The following is a 12,352-nucleotide window of genomic DNA, read 5'->3' as shown; positions in this document are numbered from 1 at the left end:
TCACTGTAGGAAACTTGATACATTTAGGGGTTGTTTGTTTATGAAAATGTTTGACATAATAATAATAATAATAATAATAATAATAGGCAAGGCAAGTTTATAATAATAATAACAATAACAGTAACTTAGATTTACACCTTTCAAGGGACACACGCACATTTAAGTAAAATACTAATAAAATAAAAGTATTTTGTCAATAATTATATCATTTAAAAAAAAAAAAAAAAAAAAAAAAAGACTGGAAAGATTGACTGCTCATCTCCAAAAATGAAAATAGTCAAAATACTGTCACATGCTTGTTTTTATAATTTGACATTATATAACTAATTTCAAGAAGATGCTGTTTGGTGTCATATTTAGATATGCTTTGCCCAAAATTAGTGTTGCAAATTAGGCCTAAATGAAATTTAATAACAGAAACTCACATTTAGAAAAATATCAGCATTTTATTAGCTTATACACTATTTAATGCCAAATAAATGGATTTCTGTTTATTATAAATGTTGTAGTTTTACAATGCAGGACAAAATAAAATATTGGCTACTGGTGTTGGGGGGTGGGTGGACTTTTTGCTTTAATAATGTTCATGCCTGAAATACACTTTTGCATTTTTTTTTAAATATATTTTGATGTTTCCTAATAATAATGTAATATTGCATATTGAGTGAGGCAGGATGCACACATGTGGGCCCATTATGCAAATGTCGGCATCACTTGCAGGCCTTGCAGGCCGAAGCACTAATGGCCCGAGTTCAGTAAACACAGCCCCCCCCCTTCCCCCTTATTTCTCTCCCATGTGGATTTGAGACAACAAAAGATTAGCACTATTTGCAAATATACAACCGAGTTCAAAGGCAACACTCTCTCGGCTCGCTTCCCTTCCTTTGTTTCACGTGTCGGCCATGCTTGCTGCACTAAATAATGCAAGATTCACACGCATTTCTGCCGTTAAACCGCAAATCCTTACGTTAACCCCGTGCGTAAAATGTGCATTTTTACTCAATGGACTTCGGTACGGGGATTATTATGAAACAGAGGTATTAAATTGGAGAAATGTGTCGGCGTAAAAGCGAATTTGGAGACAGTCGGGAGGCCGAAGTGGGCGCGCCCTAAACCACGCCCCCTGCCGCCCATACGCAGTCCCCGGGTGCGCTTAAAATCATGGGGCCTTGCGCGTGTGTGCACTCAGTCCAAAGCAGCTTCTGTGCGCGAGTGTGTGTCATTCAAACGGAAATATGAGCTCGTCCTCGTCGTCGTCCTCGAACCCGGACCAGCGGCTGGAGCACCTCCTGAGCGCCGTGGAGAGCGAGTTCCAAAAGGGCAGCGAGAAGGGCGACGCGTCCGAGAGGGATATTAAACTGTCGCTGGAGGATGCCGACTTGTGGAGCAAGTTCAAAGAGTTGACCAACGAGATGATTGTCACCAAAACGGGACGGTAGGGCCCAGTTTTACGCTCGTGCTCATTTTTTTCCCCCCCACAGTTGATGACGTTAAATTTACGCGTCAAGCCGTTTCGGTTTCCCACGCAGGCGCATGTTCCCGGTGCTCAGGGCCAGCGTGAGCGGCCTGGACCCCAACGCCATGTACTCGGTTCTGCTGGACTTCGTGGCGGCGGACAACAACCGCTGGAAGTACGTGAACGGCGAGTGGGTGCCCGGCGGCAAACCGGAGCCGCAGAGCCCCAGCTGCGTGTACATCCACCCGGACTCGCCCAACTTCGGGGCGCACTGGATGAAGGCGCCCGTGTCCTTCAGCAAAGTCAAGCTGTCAAACAAGCTCAACGGAGGTGGACAGGTACGGAGAAATGCGACAACGCGAGCGGTTTGTGTGCATGGTTGTGATTTGAACACTTGTTGTTTTTTGGCAGATTATGCTCAACTCCTTACACAAATACGAACCCAGGATACATATCGTGAAGGTGGGAGGCATCCAGAAGATGATCAGCAGCCAGTCTTTCCCAGAGACGCAGTTCATCGCCGTCACCGCATACCAGAATGAAGAGGTCTGATCGAAGTAATGCCTGATGAAAAATTGGGAGTTTTGAAGGAAGAACAATGCTTTAAAAAAATGTTTTTGACAGATTACAGCCCTGAAAATAAAGCACAACCCGTTCGCCAAGGCCTTTCTGGACGCCAAAGAAAGGTAAGACCTGGAGAAACTTGAGTGGGTGGGTCGCAGGTTGGGTAGTTTCCGATGGTCTGGACGGATCGTGAAGGCATCACAGTACGGTTGTTCTGGGCTGTTGTTATGGCCACGAGTAACTTGAATATTGTTCATTAGAAAGAGTTGTTAACTCCACATTCGGCCTGATTATTTCTCCAACGCTACAGTTTCATCTTTATTCTTAAACCACTAGATGGCAGCACGTACAATGAACCTGTATTGCCATTCTATTGTGGTCACTGTTCAACTACACAGCCCCAATTTTTCCAGCGTCAAATATTTGACAAACTTGGGGAAACGCTTTCTTTCTGCTATGCTGAACCACTGCATTATTCAATAAAATGGTCTTCTGTATTCCAGGAGTGATCACAAGGACATACCCGACCACAGTGTGGACAGCCAGCAGTCGGGCTACTCCCAACGTGAGTTTCCTGAATTTAAAAAAAAAAAAAATCTCCCCTCCAAAAAAGCCCTCAACACTGTACCTACTCAACGTTTTAATCCGACAGTGGGCGGTTGGTTCCTTCCGAGCCAGAGTCCCATCTGCCCCAGCAGCAGCCCGCCGCAGTTCAGCGGCACGGCGGGCCACTCGTCGGGCTCATACTGCGAGCGCTACTCCGGCCTGAGGAGCCACCGGGCTAGCCCGTACCCCAGCCACTACCCGCACCGCGCCTCCACTACCAGTAAGGTCGCATTTTCCTACTTGTATTGAAAATGCAAGCTGGTCGACTCGAGTTTTTGCTTCTTTCTCCCCATACAGACAACTACATGGACAACACTTCTGGTACCCTGGCGGCAACCCACGACAGCTGGTCTGCCCTCCAGATCCCAAACTCAACAGGCATGGGCACCCTGTCTCACACTACCAACTCCACGTCCAACTCCAGGTGAGCTCTAACCCACCATTAAACTTTTTTTTTTTTTTTTGTACAAGATCACCAAAATAAGTTGCAAATTTCTGCTACTAGTCAGTACCCGAGTTTGTGGTCGGTGGCGGGCACCACCCTCACCCCGTCGGGCTCGGCGTCGGGCTCCATCCCGGGCGGTTTGACCTCGCAGTTCCTGAGGGGATCCTCCTACACGGGCCTGACGTCCTCGCTGCCCGTCTCGTCGCCGTCCTCCATGTACGACCCGGGGCTGGGCGAGGTGGGCGTGGGGGTGGGCGACGCGCAGTTTGAGAGCTCCATCGCCCGGCTGACGGCTTCGTGGGCGCCCGTGGCGCAAAGCTACTGATTATGCAATTGTTTTTTTTGTTTCCCGCTAACATCCAAGTGTATATCGTTGTACATAAGACTAAATTAATGCGCCGTGATGTTCCATGTAAACGTGCCTTTTTGGATTTAAGTGCCTTCCACGTGAGGGGAGGGGGTCATGCCCCCCCCACACACACACATGTACATAACTATTTGTATTTGGACTCACTGTGAGTTGTTATTTATGTCATTTAATAATAAATTAAAAACACTGTTTACTCCAAAATGTCTTTCATTGTCATTTTAATAGCAGTTAAACGGGTTGACTAAAATTCGAAATAGTCTGCATTAAAGCATTAAATTTGTTGAGTAATGTAACTAACTATAAAAAGAATCTTTTTTTTTTCCTTTTTTTTTTTTTTGAAGATGCAATTTAAAAATGGTCAATTGATGACATCACTGTAATTGAAAGAGTCTGCATTAAAGCACAGTCTTTATGACATTTGGTTAATACCTTTGTAACATTGTAGCTTTAAAAAAAAAAAAAAAAAAGAAGCCTACTTTGTTAAGATAGCTTGTAAAGAGTGCACAGTCAAGCACTTTACGTTGCTGGGATGCTCTCATTTGATCTATTGTAGCTTTATGAAGTCAACTCTCTATTTTGTTAAGCTATAAGTCCAAAACAGTACATTGTCAAGTTGGAAGAGTCTGCATTAAAGTTCAGTTTTTATGACAGGTGGTCTCATACATATGTTGAGCATTTTGGTTTTAACCTTCACAATATTAGGATGCTTTAAGGCGATCCCAACACGTGTTCACCGGTGTAGCTTTGGAAAGTGTCCCAAGAAACAATATCAAAATGGTTACTCAAGTTCACTACAAAAAATCAAAAGTGTATGCATTAAAGAACTCACTTTGACAGGTGGTCTTTAATAAATTTTTTAAGTGCAGTACAGCTTTAAAAGACCATGTTGAGACATTTTTAAATTCTGTTTATTATGTTCACATTTGAATTGAAATCAAAAGAGAGTGCACTAAAGCGCTTCAAGGTGCTGGGATGAGCAAAAGTGGTCTATAATCTATGTGGTCTATAAAAAATAAAAATACTAATTAAAAAAAAAGCAACTTTCTAAATAAGATTTCAGGTAAAAACTAAAAAAAAACAAAAACTAAAAATACACATCTTTAATTCCAACATACTCACATAATAAACACACGATGGCAGCCATTTTATAACACCCGATCGTGGATTTTGTGAGTTATATATAGTAATATTACAAATGATTGAATATCGCAGATAATTTACAGTAAAATATCAATAGGACGTATCTCATTGGTCACAACATTATTAGTTCCACCCCAACAATCTCATGAGGTACAACACAAAAGCTAATTTAATTAAAAAGTCCTGATTTATACATTAAATAGCTGCAGTGACAAATACGTGAAGACTGACTGACAGAAGCTGCTATGACTCGTCTGTGAGTAGTTCGGTGCATACCTGAGGAAGCTGTATGATGTCACGGGTGCGAAGAGGGGGGGGGCAAATGATGGAGTGGTCCTCACCCAGGTGCAAATGAAGGCTGGAGGGTCACAGGGCCACAGGCAAACAGTAGTGAAGCAGCAATGTGACCTGCAGCTGGCAGGGGGAGGCCAAGTGGTTTGGAGGGGGCGAGCATGGCACAATGTTAGACAACTGGCGGCCCATGGGCCGCATGTGGCCCTCACCCGCAATCGAACTGGCCCTGGAATAATTTATGATTATAAAATCGGTTCCGAGTGGAGCCGAGCCAATGACAGATGTAATACCAATATTAGCCACAGGAGGGCAAACGTAAGCTCAAAAGCGCCTCAAACCCCACGGCTGGAATAGTGAAGAAGATGTGTCAGCGACGCCATGCAGTCGATTTCAAAAGTAACTTTTACAGCAGTGATTTATTTTTTTTCCCCTACAGTGTTAAAAGTTCGTTTAAAGTGCGTGAGGATTTAGTAAATTTGTGTCCTAAAAAAATATGGGTATATTCAACGCTTAATAGTGTTTCAAACGCATGTTGTTGCTTATTTGGACAAGCGGCCGCTGTGACGGACTCTTCACACAGGTGAGCCAATTAATTACCCATTCATTTAGTGATTCGCATGATATTGTTTGTATCATAGTAAAATCTTTGAGTAAGTATAAAGATACTATTGTGTACGTCGGCTTGATGAATAGACAACATATGCATATATTTTGTCCTTATCAAAAATTGTATTTTTTGTCATACATCTGTTTAGGAAGTGTGCGGTTACATGCAGCCAGCCTCCATTAGTGCCAGCGATAAATTGTGGCCCCCTCCATCATTTACGGTAAGTTGCTTATGCCTGGTGTGGCCTTTTGGTGACCTGGGTGCCAAAACAAAGTATTTGTGTCTACACAAGCAAATATTTTATAGTAAATATGTCGGTATTGTTTTATTGATAAAATGCCCTAGGCCTTTGTGCTTTTAGGCTAACGATGCTCATCCATTTATTGAACGGGATGGGACAAATAAGACATTTTGCCATTCCAAAATAGGAATATAAACGGTGATGAAGAAATCTTTCAGTTATTTAATCCACTGTGACATAATGAAATGTAAAGTTAAACACACAAAAAATACCTACCAATAAACCAAAACATACTATACAGATTATATATTTGAGTAACTCAAAATGTGGAACCTAACCGCTGCCCATTGACTGATGGCAAACATCTCTTTTAGAAAATCAACACTTACTGAGAGCTTTACTTTCATTTAACTTCATTTTGTGTGTTGATGTTGAAGAGCGCTTGTCCTGATTTTGTGGGGAGGATGTTTGCTGTTGCTCTTTGCTCAGGCTGGCGTTGTAAAGATCCATCTGCAGTTAAGTCCTAGGAGTGTGTTTGTGTGTGTTTTTAATTGAGGCCTTTGTCCCTTTAAAAAAAAAAAAAAAAAAAAAGAGCCTATCTCCTCAGAACTGTGTTGGTCTTCCCTAATTGTCAGTTGGGAGTTTGACTTGGAAGTGTGTATGTTCCAAATATACGCTTTAACAAAGTGTGCCTGACACCCATGTGTGGAGGCCCAATATAAGCACGTTAAGGATGGATCACTGCAAGGGGGAAAAAAATAAATAGTTTACTGTATTAGCATCCATGGTCATTAGGGGTGTTAAAAAAAAATCGATTCGGCGATATATCGCGATACTACATCGCGCGATTCTCGAATCGATTCAATAATTGGCAGAATCGATTTTTTTTTTTTTTTTTTTTTTTTTTTTTTTTTTTTTTTTTTTTTTTTTTTTTTTTAGGATTCACACCTTGAGCATGGAAGAATGTTATATGAACGGAACATTAAGCCTTAATATTTTATTTTAATGCTGTTCAAACATGAAACAGATTACAACCTCTATAATACTGAAATTTCAGATAAATAATACATTTTCATATAAATCTTACACTCTACAAGCTTACTGATTAGTATTTTCTAAATTTGAATGAAAAAAATCGCAACAATCGACTTATAAATTCGTATCGGGATTAGTCGGTATTGAATCGAATCGTGACCTGTGAATCGTGATACGAATCGAATCGTCAGGTACTAGGCAATTCACACCCCTAATGGTCATGTTTGTCACCACATCAAGTTACCTTTCTAAAGTCTGTTAGCTTAACGCTAACGCACTATGCCAAATGCTATTGATGGGCTAACAAAACTAGCATTGATGTTGTAGTAGTTTTGTACCCTTTAAGCAAGAGATATTTGGATGCGGATATGATAACGCTACTCACACGCATGCATATATTCTTTATCCCATGGAAAAAATGACTTGTATTGCAATTTATATGTACACTGCCCCCTGGTGGCCAAAGTGTGGATAAGACACTTTGAAATGATGAAATCATGATGCACAATTTTTATTTTTTTTATTATTATTTTTTTACAAAGTACAATATTGCGTACAGTAAATGTTGTAAATGTTATTTGTCTTATGAAATAAATAAATTAGTGATAATTATTTAAAAAAAAAAACAAAAGCAGACAAGAGTCAAATAAGTCAAAATCTGCTGTTGCATTTCCATCATGACGGCGGGTCACATTGCCCTGGTGCCACAGTGGGAGATTTACGAGGGTCTGCTGGCACAAAAAAAAAAAAAAAAAAGCCATGGAGTCTGGAATAGTCTGAGGAGCTGTGGGCGGGCGGGGAGTTGTTTGCTGAACTTCTTTGGGCCTGTCCCTCTGATGTCTGTGTGTGTTCGTTAATGAACAAATTCTGCTACCTTGGTGAGACATTGCTCTCAGCTGAGTAGACTGGGAGAGACCTCCTCCGTGCCCTCAAACAGAACCCTCCCCTGCCCTTCTCTTTACCACCATCAGGCCCCTGCAGCACCCTTTTTTTTTATTTTTTTTAGTGTGGCTACTGATGGCCACTCCGTATGGCATGAATATGAGAATGTTCAGAAGCAGTCAAGCCTATTGCACAATAGGTGTCATGTGATCCCATTGTGTGGATGCACTTACCAGACAAAACTTTAGGCACACTTGTCTGTTATAGATCAAGAATGATCAAAATGGCTTCCTTTGCCCAAAAAAAAGAAAAGAAGAGATTTTACAGTTTATAAAACTGCAGCAGTGTGAAACTACTGCAGCAGTGTGAAACTACACCATTATTTTTAAAAATATTATTTGATTATTAATGCAATCATTTAAATGTAGCAGTGTTTTTCCAGTGTTAAAAAATATAATGTTACATCGGAATTGATTAAATCTCCATGTTTTTTTTTTTGTTTTTTTTTTTGTATATTCAATTATTTAAATTAGGGAGGTTCTTCACCACTTTTTTCAAACGCATACCAGTACAAGTACTGAACTTTTCAGATGTCACCAATGCCACTAATTAGGGCTGTGCAATTAATCAAAATTCAATTCATTTGAATTATTACTCTAAAATTACAAAATCAGCATAATCATAAAAAAATACTAATTTTGAGTTGTTTGCATTTATACATTTGCACCTTTTTAAATTGTTAAAATTTGAATAAAAAAAAAGTTTCGTCCAAAAGGAACTTGCATAATTAGTGTTTCAAAGAATTTTGTCTTTTTACGTTTAAACATTTTGTTTTGTACCAAAAAAATAAATGATCATCCCAATTGTGATGAATATTTTCTTCATAATCAAGCAGCCCTACCACTAATACTTTTGATAAATACAATTTTCCCCCAAAATTAATGACAGATAATTTTAGACATATATCCCAGTGTAGCATGTTTTCTTAAAATTGCAAGAAATTGATCGTTTTCTTTATTTACTTAATTAGTGTTACAAATTGTAATGCTTCATTTTATTCCATGTATTTAATGATTTGTGTAATTTTTCCTTAGGTAATTCAATATGTAATATGGTATAGTTTTAATTGACATGAGTTAAAATAGTAATAGTTAAATAGGTATACTTAATTTGATTATTAATTCAATAGTTTTTATTTATGAATTTAAATTTAACTGAGCGGATTTTATTTGTGGAACGTAAATGTTTGTAAAAGGTGTGAATTTAATGTAAGCTATTTTATGTGGTGCATTACAATTATACATTCAGGTTGCTCGAAAATAAACTATCAATACGTGTGTATTTGCATAGCCATCTTCAACACGCTGCCAAACATCACTCCGGCCTTCCAGTCCATAACGAGGCATCATATTGCGAAAGTCACAGATGTCCGCGGCGTGTTTTGGAGCCACGCGCGCAATTCCACACACGAGGAACACTCGCTCGCCAGCGTAAGCGAACGCACGTCGGCCCCCTCGCAGCCGCTGTAAGCAAACTGCCGCCGAGGCCAGAGTCGCATTTTAGCGGCGCCGCACGATAGCGGGCGCATGAGTGAGAAACAAGACTTTGAAGTCGTTGGGAGAAACACGGCGGCTTGGGAACCGCGTGAGAACGGAGGAAAGCGTGCTCTTGTTTGTGTGCCATATAATGGGGAAGGACAGACACTTCAATGCTGTTTAGCTTAGCAAAAGGGAAAAAAAGGACTTGGTTAAGATGGCAACAAAAGTTTTAATGTCAATTATAGTTTCTCTGACTTTTTACTATGCGCAGCAGGCCGGATTAAACATGCCGTATTTGACCCATTGACTGGAGGGTGCTCATAAAAGTAAAAAAAATAAAATAAAATTGACAGTTGTTTACTCATTTTTATGACGTATTAAGAGCATTTGCAGATAATGTCTTTTAAAAGATCCCTTGATTCCCCTGTCCTATTGAAGTTTTGGCGCAAACGGTGCCCCCATGTGGAGATTGTGAATCAATAACAAACCAGATAGTTGACCCCAAAGCTTTGATTTATTAAAAAAAAACAACAAAAAAACATTTACTACCATGCAAACAGAGATGAGAGCTACTATTTGATGCCTGGATGTGAATGAAAACATGAAAGAGTTGAGGCGCATCATTGTGGACACACACACGCACACACTCACACATATACACAAACGTACGGCAGAGCTCAGCTGAATTTAGCTTTGGAGAAGTCCATCTCTGGATGTTGCTCCATGAACCTGCAAGGGCAGAGCAGCACATTTAGTATCGCCTCCCTGAGGAGGTTTGGTGAAGTGCAAGCATACTTTTTCAGGATGTCTTGCTTCTTCTGCTCTTCGGACGTGGGCAGGCCCATGGACTTCTGCCGCTGGTCGTACATCATCTTCTCCACCATGCCGCGCGTTTCGCCGTCCAGGTCTGACAACTGCTCCCAAGGCAAATTTGGATAGTTTCATTTTAATATGGCAATTTTTTCCCCCAGCGATATTATGACTTTTCAAATTGAGGCTTTTGTTCTTATAATATTGTGACTTAATTTGGGAACGTTATGTTTATTGTAAGAGAAACTTTCTGGGAAAATATGGTAAATATTCTGAATACATTTTCACACCTAAATTTTTTCTCTTCAAATTTTTAAATATTAAAACCTTTGTTTTCTGTTCAAATCTGACAACAGTATTGAAATGTTTTCTCGACTTTTCAAAGCCATATCCAGAATGATAGTGACCCCAAGTGGACAAAAATGATACCCGCGCCTTACATCCACGTTTAATAATGCAAAATCATTTGTTGTCCGATTACTCTAACAATAATCAGGACCGGAAGATACTTGTCAAAAACAGTGTCACCTTTGAGTTCTCTGGGCAAATCTTTTTGGTATTTATTTCCGGATCTGTGTCAACGACCTTGCTCCACCACTCCATTTTGTTAATCTGTAATTCAACACAATCAGTCAGTCGTTAAGTTTCATTAAAAAAAAAAAAAAAAAAAGGCACAAACGTGGTCCTACCTTCTCCAAATGGACGACCACCACCTTGCCGTCATCTAACAGCCATGAGCTTTCCTCCACCTTCACCTCGTTGAAGAGCTTCCCCTCCACGATGGGCGGGTGTCCTTTCAGGCCCACCTTGAGGGAGCGCCGCTGGATGTCTACCACCACGTCTCGGCCCTTGATGCGGAACTTCACGTCGAACGGCACCGTCAGCTGCGGGCGGGAGAACACGTGCTCGGACCCGCGTGCCACGTGTGAGCATCGCAAAGGCGTGCTTCGCTTGAGACACTCACGTCCAATTCGGACAGCGTCTGAGTCCACTTGTAGTCGGGCAGGTCAGCGCCGTTTCCTGCGTTTGGCTTCAGTTTGTCTTTGTCCTTCTCGTCCTCTTCCTCTGAGTCAGACTGCGCGTTTAAAAACAAGTAATAGTGTCACATTGTGGTTGAACTTGAAATAATGGAGCTTATTACCATCTTGTTTATTATTCGTGAGACATCTTTCGAAACTGTATGTGAAAATGTATATACTGTAATGTGACGTTCATATCCTCACCCCCTTATCCTTGTCTTCTTTGTCCACAGGCTTTTCCACCTTCTCAGTTTCCTTCATCTCTTCTTTCTTCTTCTGGAAGGCAAGAGCATGTTGGCGAAGATAATCAACGGACAAAGTCACATGACAAAAGAGGACAGGAAGAAACCCGGTACCTTGTCGAGTTCAGTCTGAAGTTTCTCCGCTTCCTCGTCGGTAAGTTCCTGAATCCTGGGCGCGTCCTGGCTCTTCCTCTTGCGCTCTTCCTCCTCGGCTAGCTGGGCGGCCCGTTTGGCTTTCTCCTTCTTTTCCTTCTCCTGCTTTTTCAGCTTTTCTTTGTGGGCCTCCTTTGCCATCTTGCTGTGCTGGGCGAAAGCATCCTTGACAAGCTAGAAACGCAAAAGAAATTATCAGATGAAAATGTGATGAACATGTCAAGACAGCCATTGTGAACCGCTCTCACCTTTTCTGCAGCACCTGCATCACCGCCGGTGAAAAAATCTGTCTTGCGTCGCAGGAAACTGAAAAATGTATTTACTAACTGGAGACAGAATAAGACGTTGTTAAAAACATGACTTGACGTTATGCATCATTTGTTTCCCTTCTAGAATTTTCTAAAGCTCGGTAGGTGACTTTTTTTTTTTTTTTTTTTTCACTAGAATATCAAAATGGCTGACAAAATTGGCTTTTGGTCGAATTTCCTGTCTTTTTTTTTATTATTTTTTTTATTACGCACATTGAACTAATTTCCCTTCTCAATTTCATTTATAAAACATTGCACATGACGACGCGGGTTTTAATAACATAAAATGTGCATTTCAAGGCGGTGTGCGCCGCCTAACTACCGGCTAACCACATTAGCTTCATAGTTAGCTCGAATCTCAGTGAGTCAACTTCAATACCTCGTTTACGCCGCCTTCGTGCTGCTGCGCCATAACCATCAGCATCCCGTCAAACTTCTCCTCGTCGTCGCCCATTATTATTCAGATTATTTAAGATGGAACAATGTGGAAAACGCAAACTTGAATGATTCAATTACCAGCAAGCGACAAACGAGGCAGGCTAGACTTGTGCGGTGCTACACTCACTTCCTGGAAACAAGCCCCGCCTGTGAGGTAGAAACCCAATCGGAGGGAGGGATTTTAGGTGAAAATTGAGGCAACCA

At 41.0% G+C, this 12,352-nt stretch overlaps 2 protein-coding genes and 1 long non-coding RNA gene across 4 annotated transcripts; 2 read left to right on the top strand and 1 right to left on the bottom strand.

Annotated features, from left to right (window-relative positions):
- The first annotated feature begins 637 nt into the window (after positions 1-637).
- tbxta (T-box transcription factor Ta) lies at positions 638-3,642 on the top strand. The gene is made up of 8 exons (XM_077506896.1): positions 638-1,435; positions 1,530-1,794; positions 1,868-2,002; positions 2,081-2,142; positions 2,524-2,585; positions 2,673-2,846; positions 2,924-3,050; positions 3,132-3,642. Exons 1-8 carry the CDS (start codon positions 1,236-1,238, stop codon positions 3,394-3,396), a joined length of 1,290 nt encoding a protein of 429 aa, XP_077363022.1. The 5' UTR covers positions 638-1,235; the 3' UTR covers positions 3,397-3,642.
- A 1,767-nt stretch (positions 3,643-5,409) lies between these two features.
- On the top strand, positions 5,410-11,565 carry LOC144007086 (uncharacterized). Its single transcript, XR_013280066.1, has 3 exons — positions 5,410-5,455; positions 5,631-5,702; positions 11,291-11,565. It is a non-coding gene; the product is annotated as an uncharacterized LOC144007086 (long non-coding RNA).
- On the bottom strand, positions 9,674-12,302 carry nudc (nudC nuclear distribution protein). 2 transcript variants are annotated; one of them, XM_077506367.1, is made up of 9 exons: positions 12,090-12,302; positions 11,651-11,728; positions 11,364-11,576; positions 11,212-11,280; positions 10,953-11,063; positions 10,678-10,872; positions 10,517-10,600; positions 9,974-10,092; positions 9,674-9,907 (listed from the first exon to the last, which is right to left on the bottom strand). In XM_077506367.1, the coding sequence occupies exons 1-9, from the start codon at positions 12,162-12,164 to the stop codon at positions 9,856-9,858; spliced, it is 996 nt and encodes a 331-aa protein (XP_077362493.1). In that variant the 5' UTR covers positions 12,165-12,302; the 3' UTR covers positions 9,674-9,855. The 2 variants fall into 2 exon arrangements, with proteins under 2 accessions (XP_077362493.1, XP_077362492.1); XM_077506366.1 differs by having other exon boundaries at positions 11,212-11,283; positions 12,090-12,301.
- Positions 12,303-12,352: the final 50 nt, after the last annotated feature.

The sequence above is a fragment of the Festucalex cinctus genome, chromosome 19 (genome assembly GCF_051991245.1).
Source record: "Festucalex cinctus isolate MCC-2025b chromosome 19, RoL_Fcin_1.0, whole genome shotgun sequence".
Taxonomy (NCBI): Eukaryota; Metazoa; Chordata; class Actinopteri; order Syngnathiformes; family Syngnathidae; genus Festucalex; species Festucalex cinctus.
Note: the sequence above shows the minus strand (reverse complement) of the source record. Positions and strands in the feature narration are given on the sequence as shown.

Excerpts from the sequence above, each read along its gene's own strand:
- nudc (XM_077506366.1), bottom strand. The coding sequence starts at position 12,164 with ATGGGCGACGACGAGGAGAAGTTTGACGGGATGCTGATGGTTATGGCG. Across the intron at positions 11,284-11,363 it reads TTCAGACTGAACTCGACAAG|AAGAAGAAAGAAGAGATGAA; the intron begins GTACCGGGTTTC and ends CTTGCCTTCCAG. Across the intron at positions 11,064-11,211 it reads AAGAAGACAAGGATAAGGGG|TCTGACTCAGAGGAAGAGGA; the intron begins GTGAGGATATGA and ends TTAAACGCGCAG.
- tbxta (XM_077506896.1), top strand. The coding sequence starts at position 1,236 with ATGAGCTCGTCCTCGTCGTCGTCCTCGAACCCGGACCAGCGGCTGGAG. Across the intron at positions 1,436-1,529 it reads ATTGTCACCAAAACGGGACG|GCGCATGTTCCCGGTGCTCA; the intron begins GTAGGGCCCAGT and ends TTTCCCACGCAG. Across the intron at positions 2,003-2,080 it reads CCGCATACCAGAATGAAGAG|ATTACAGCCCTGAAAATAAA; the intron begins GTCTGATCGAAG and ends TGTTTTTGACAG.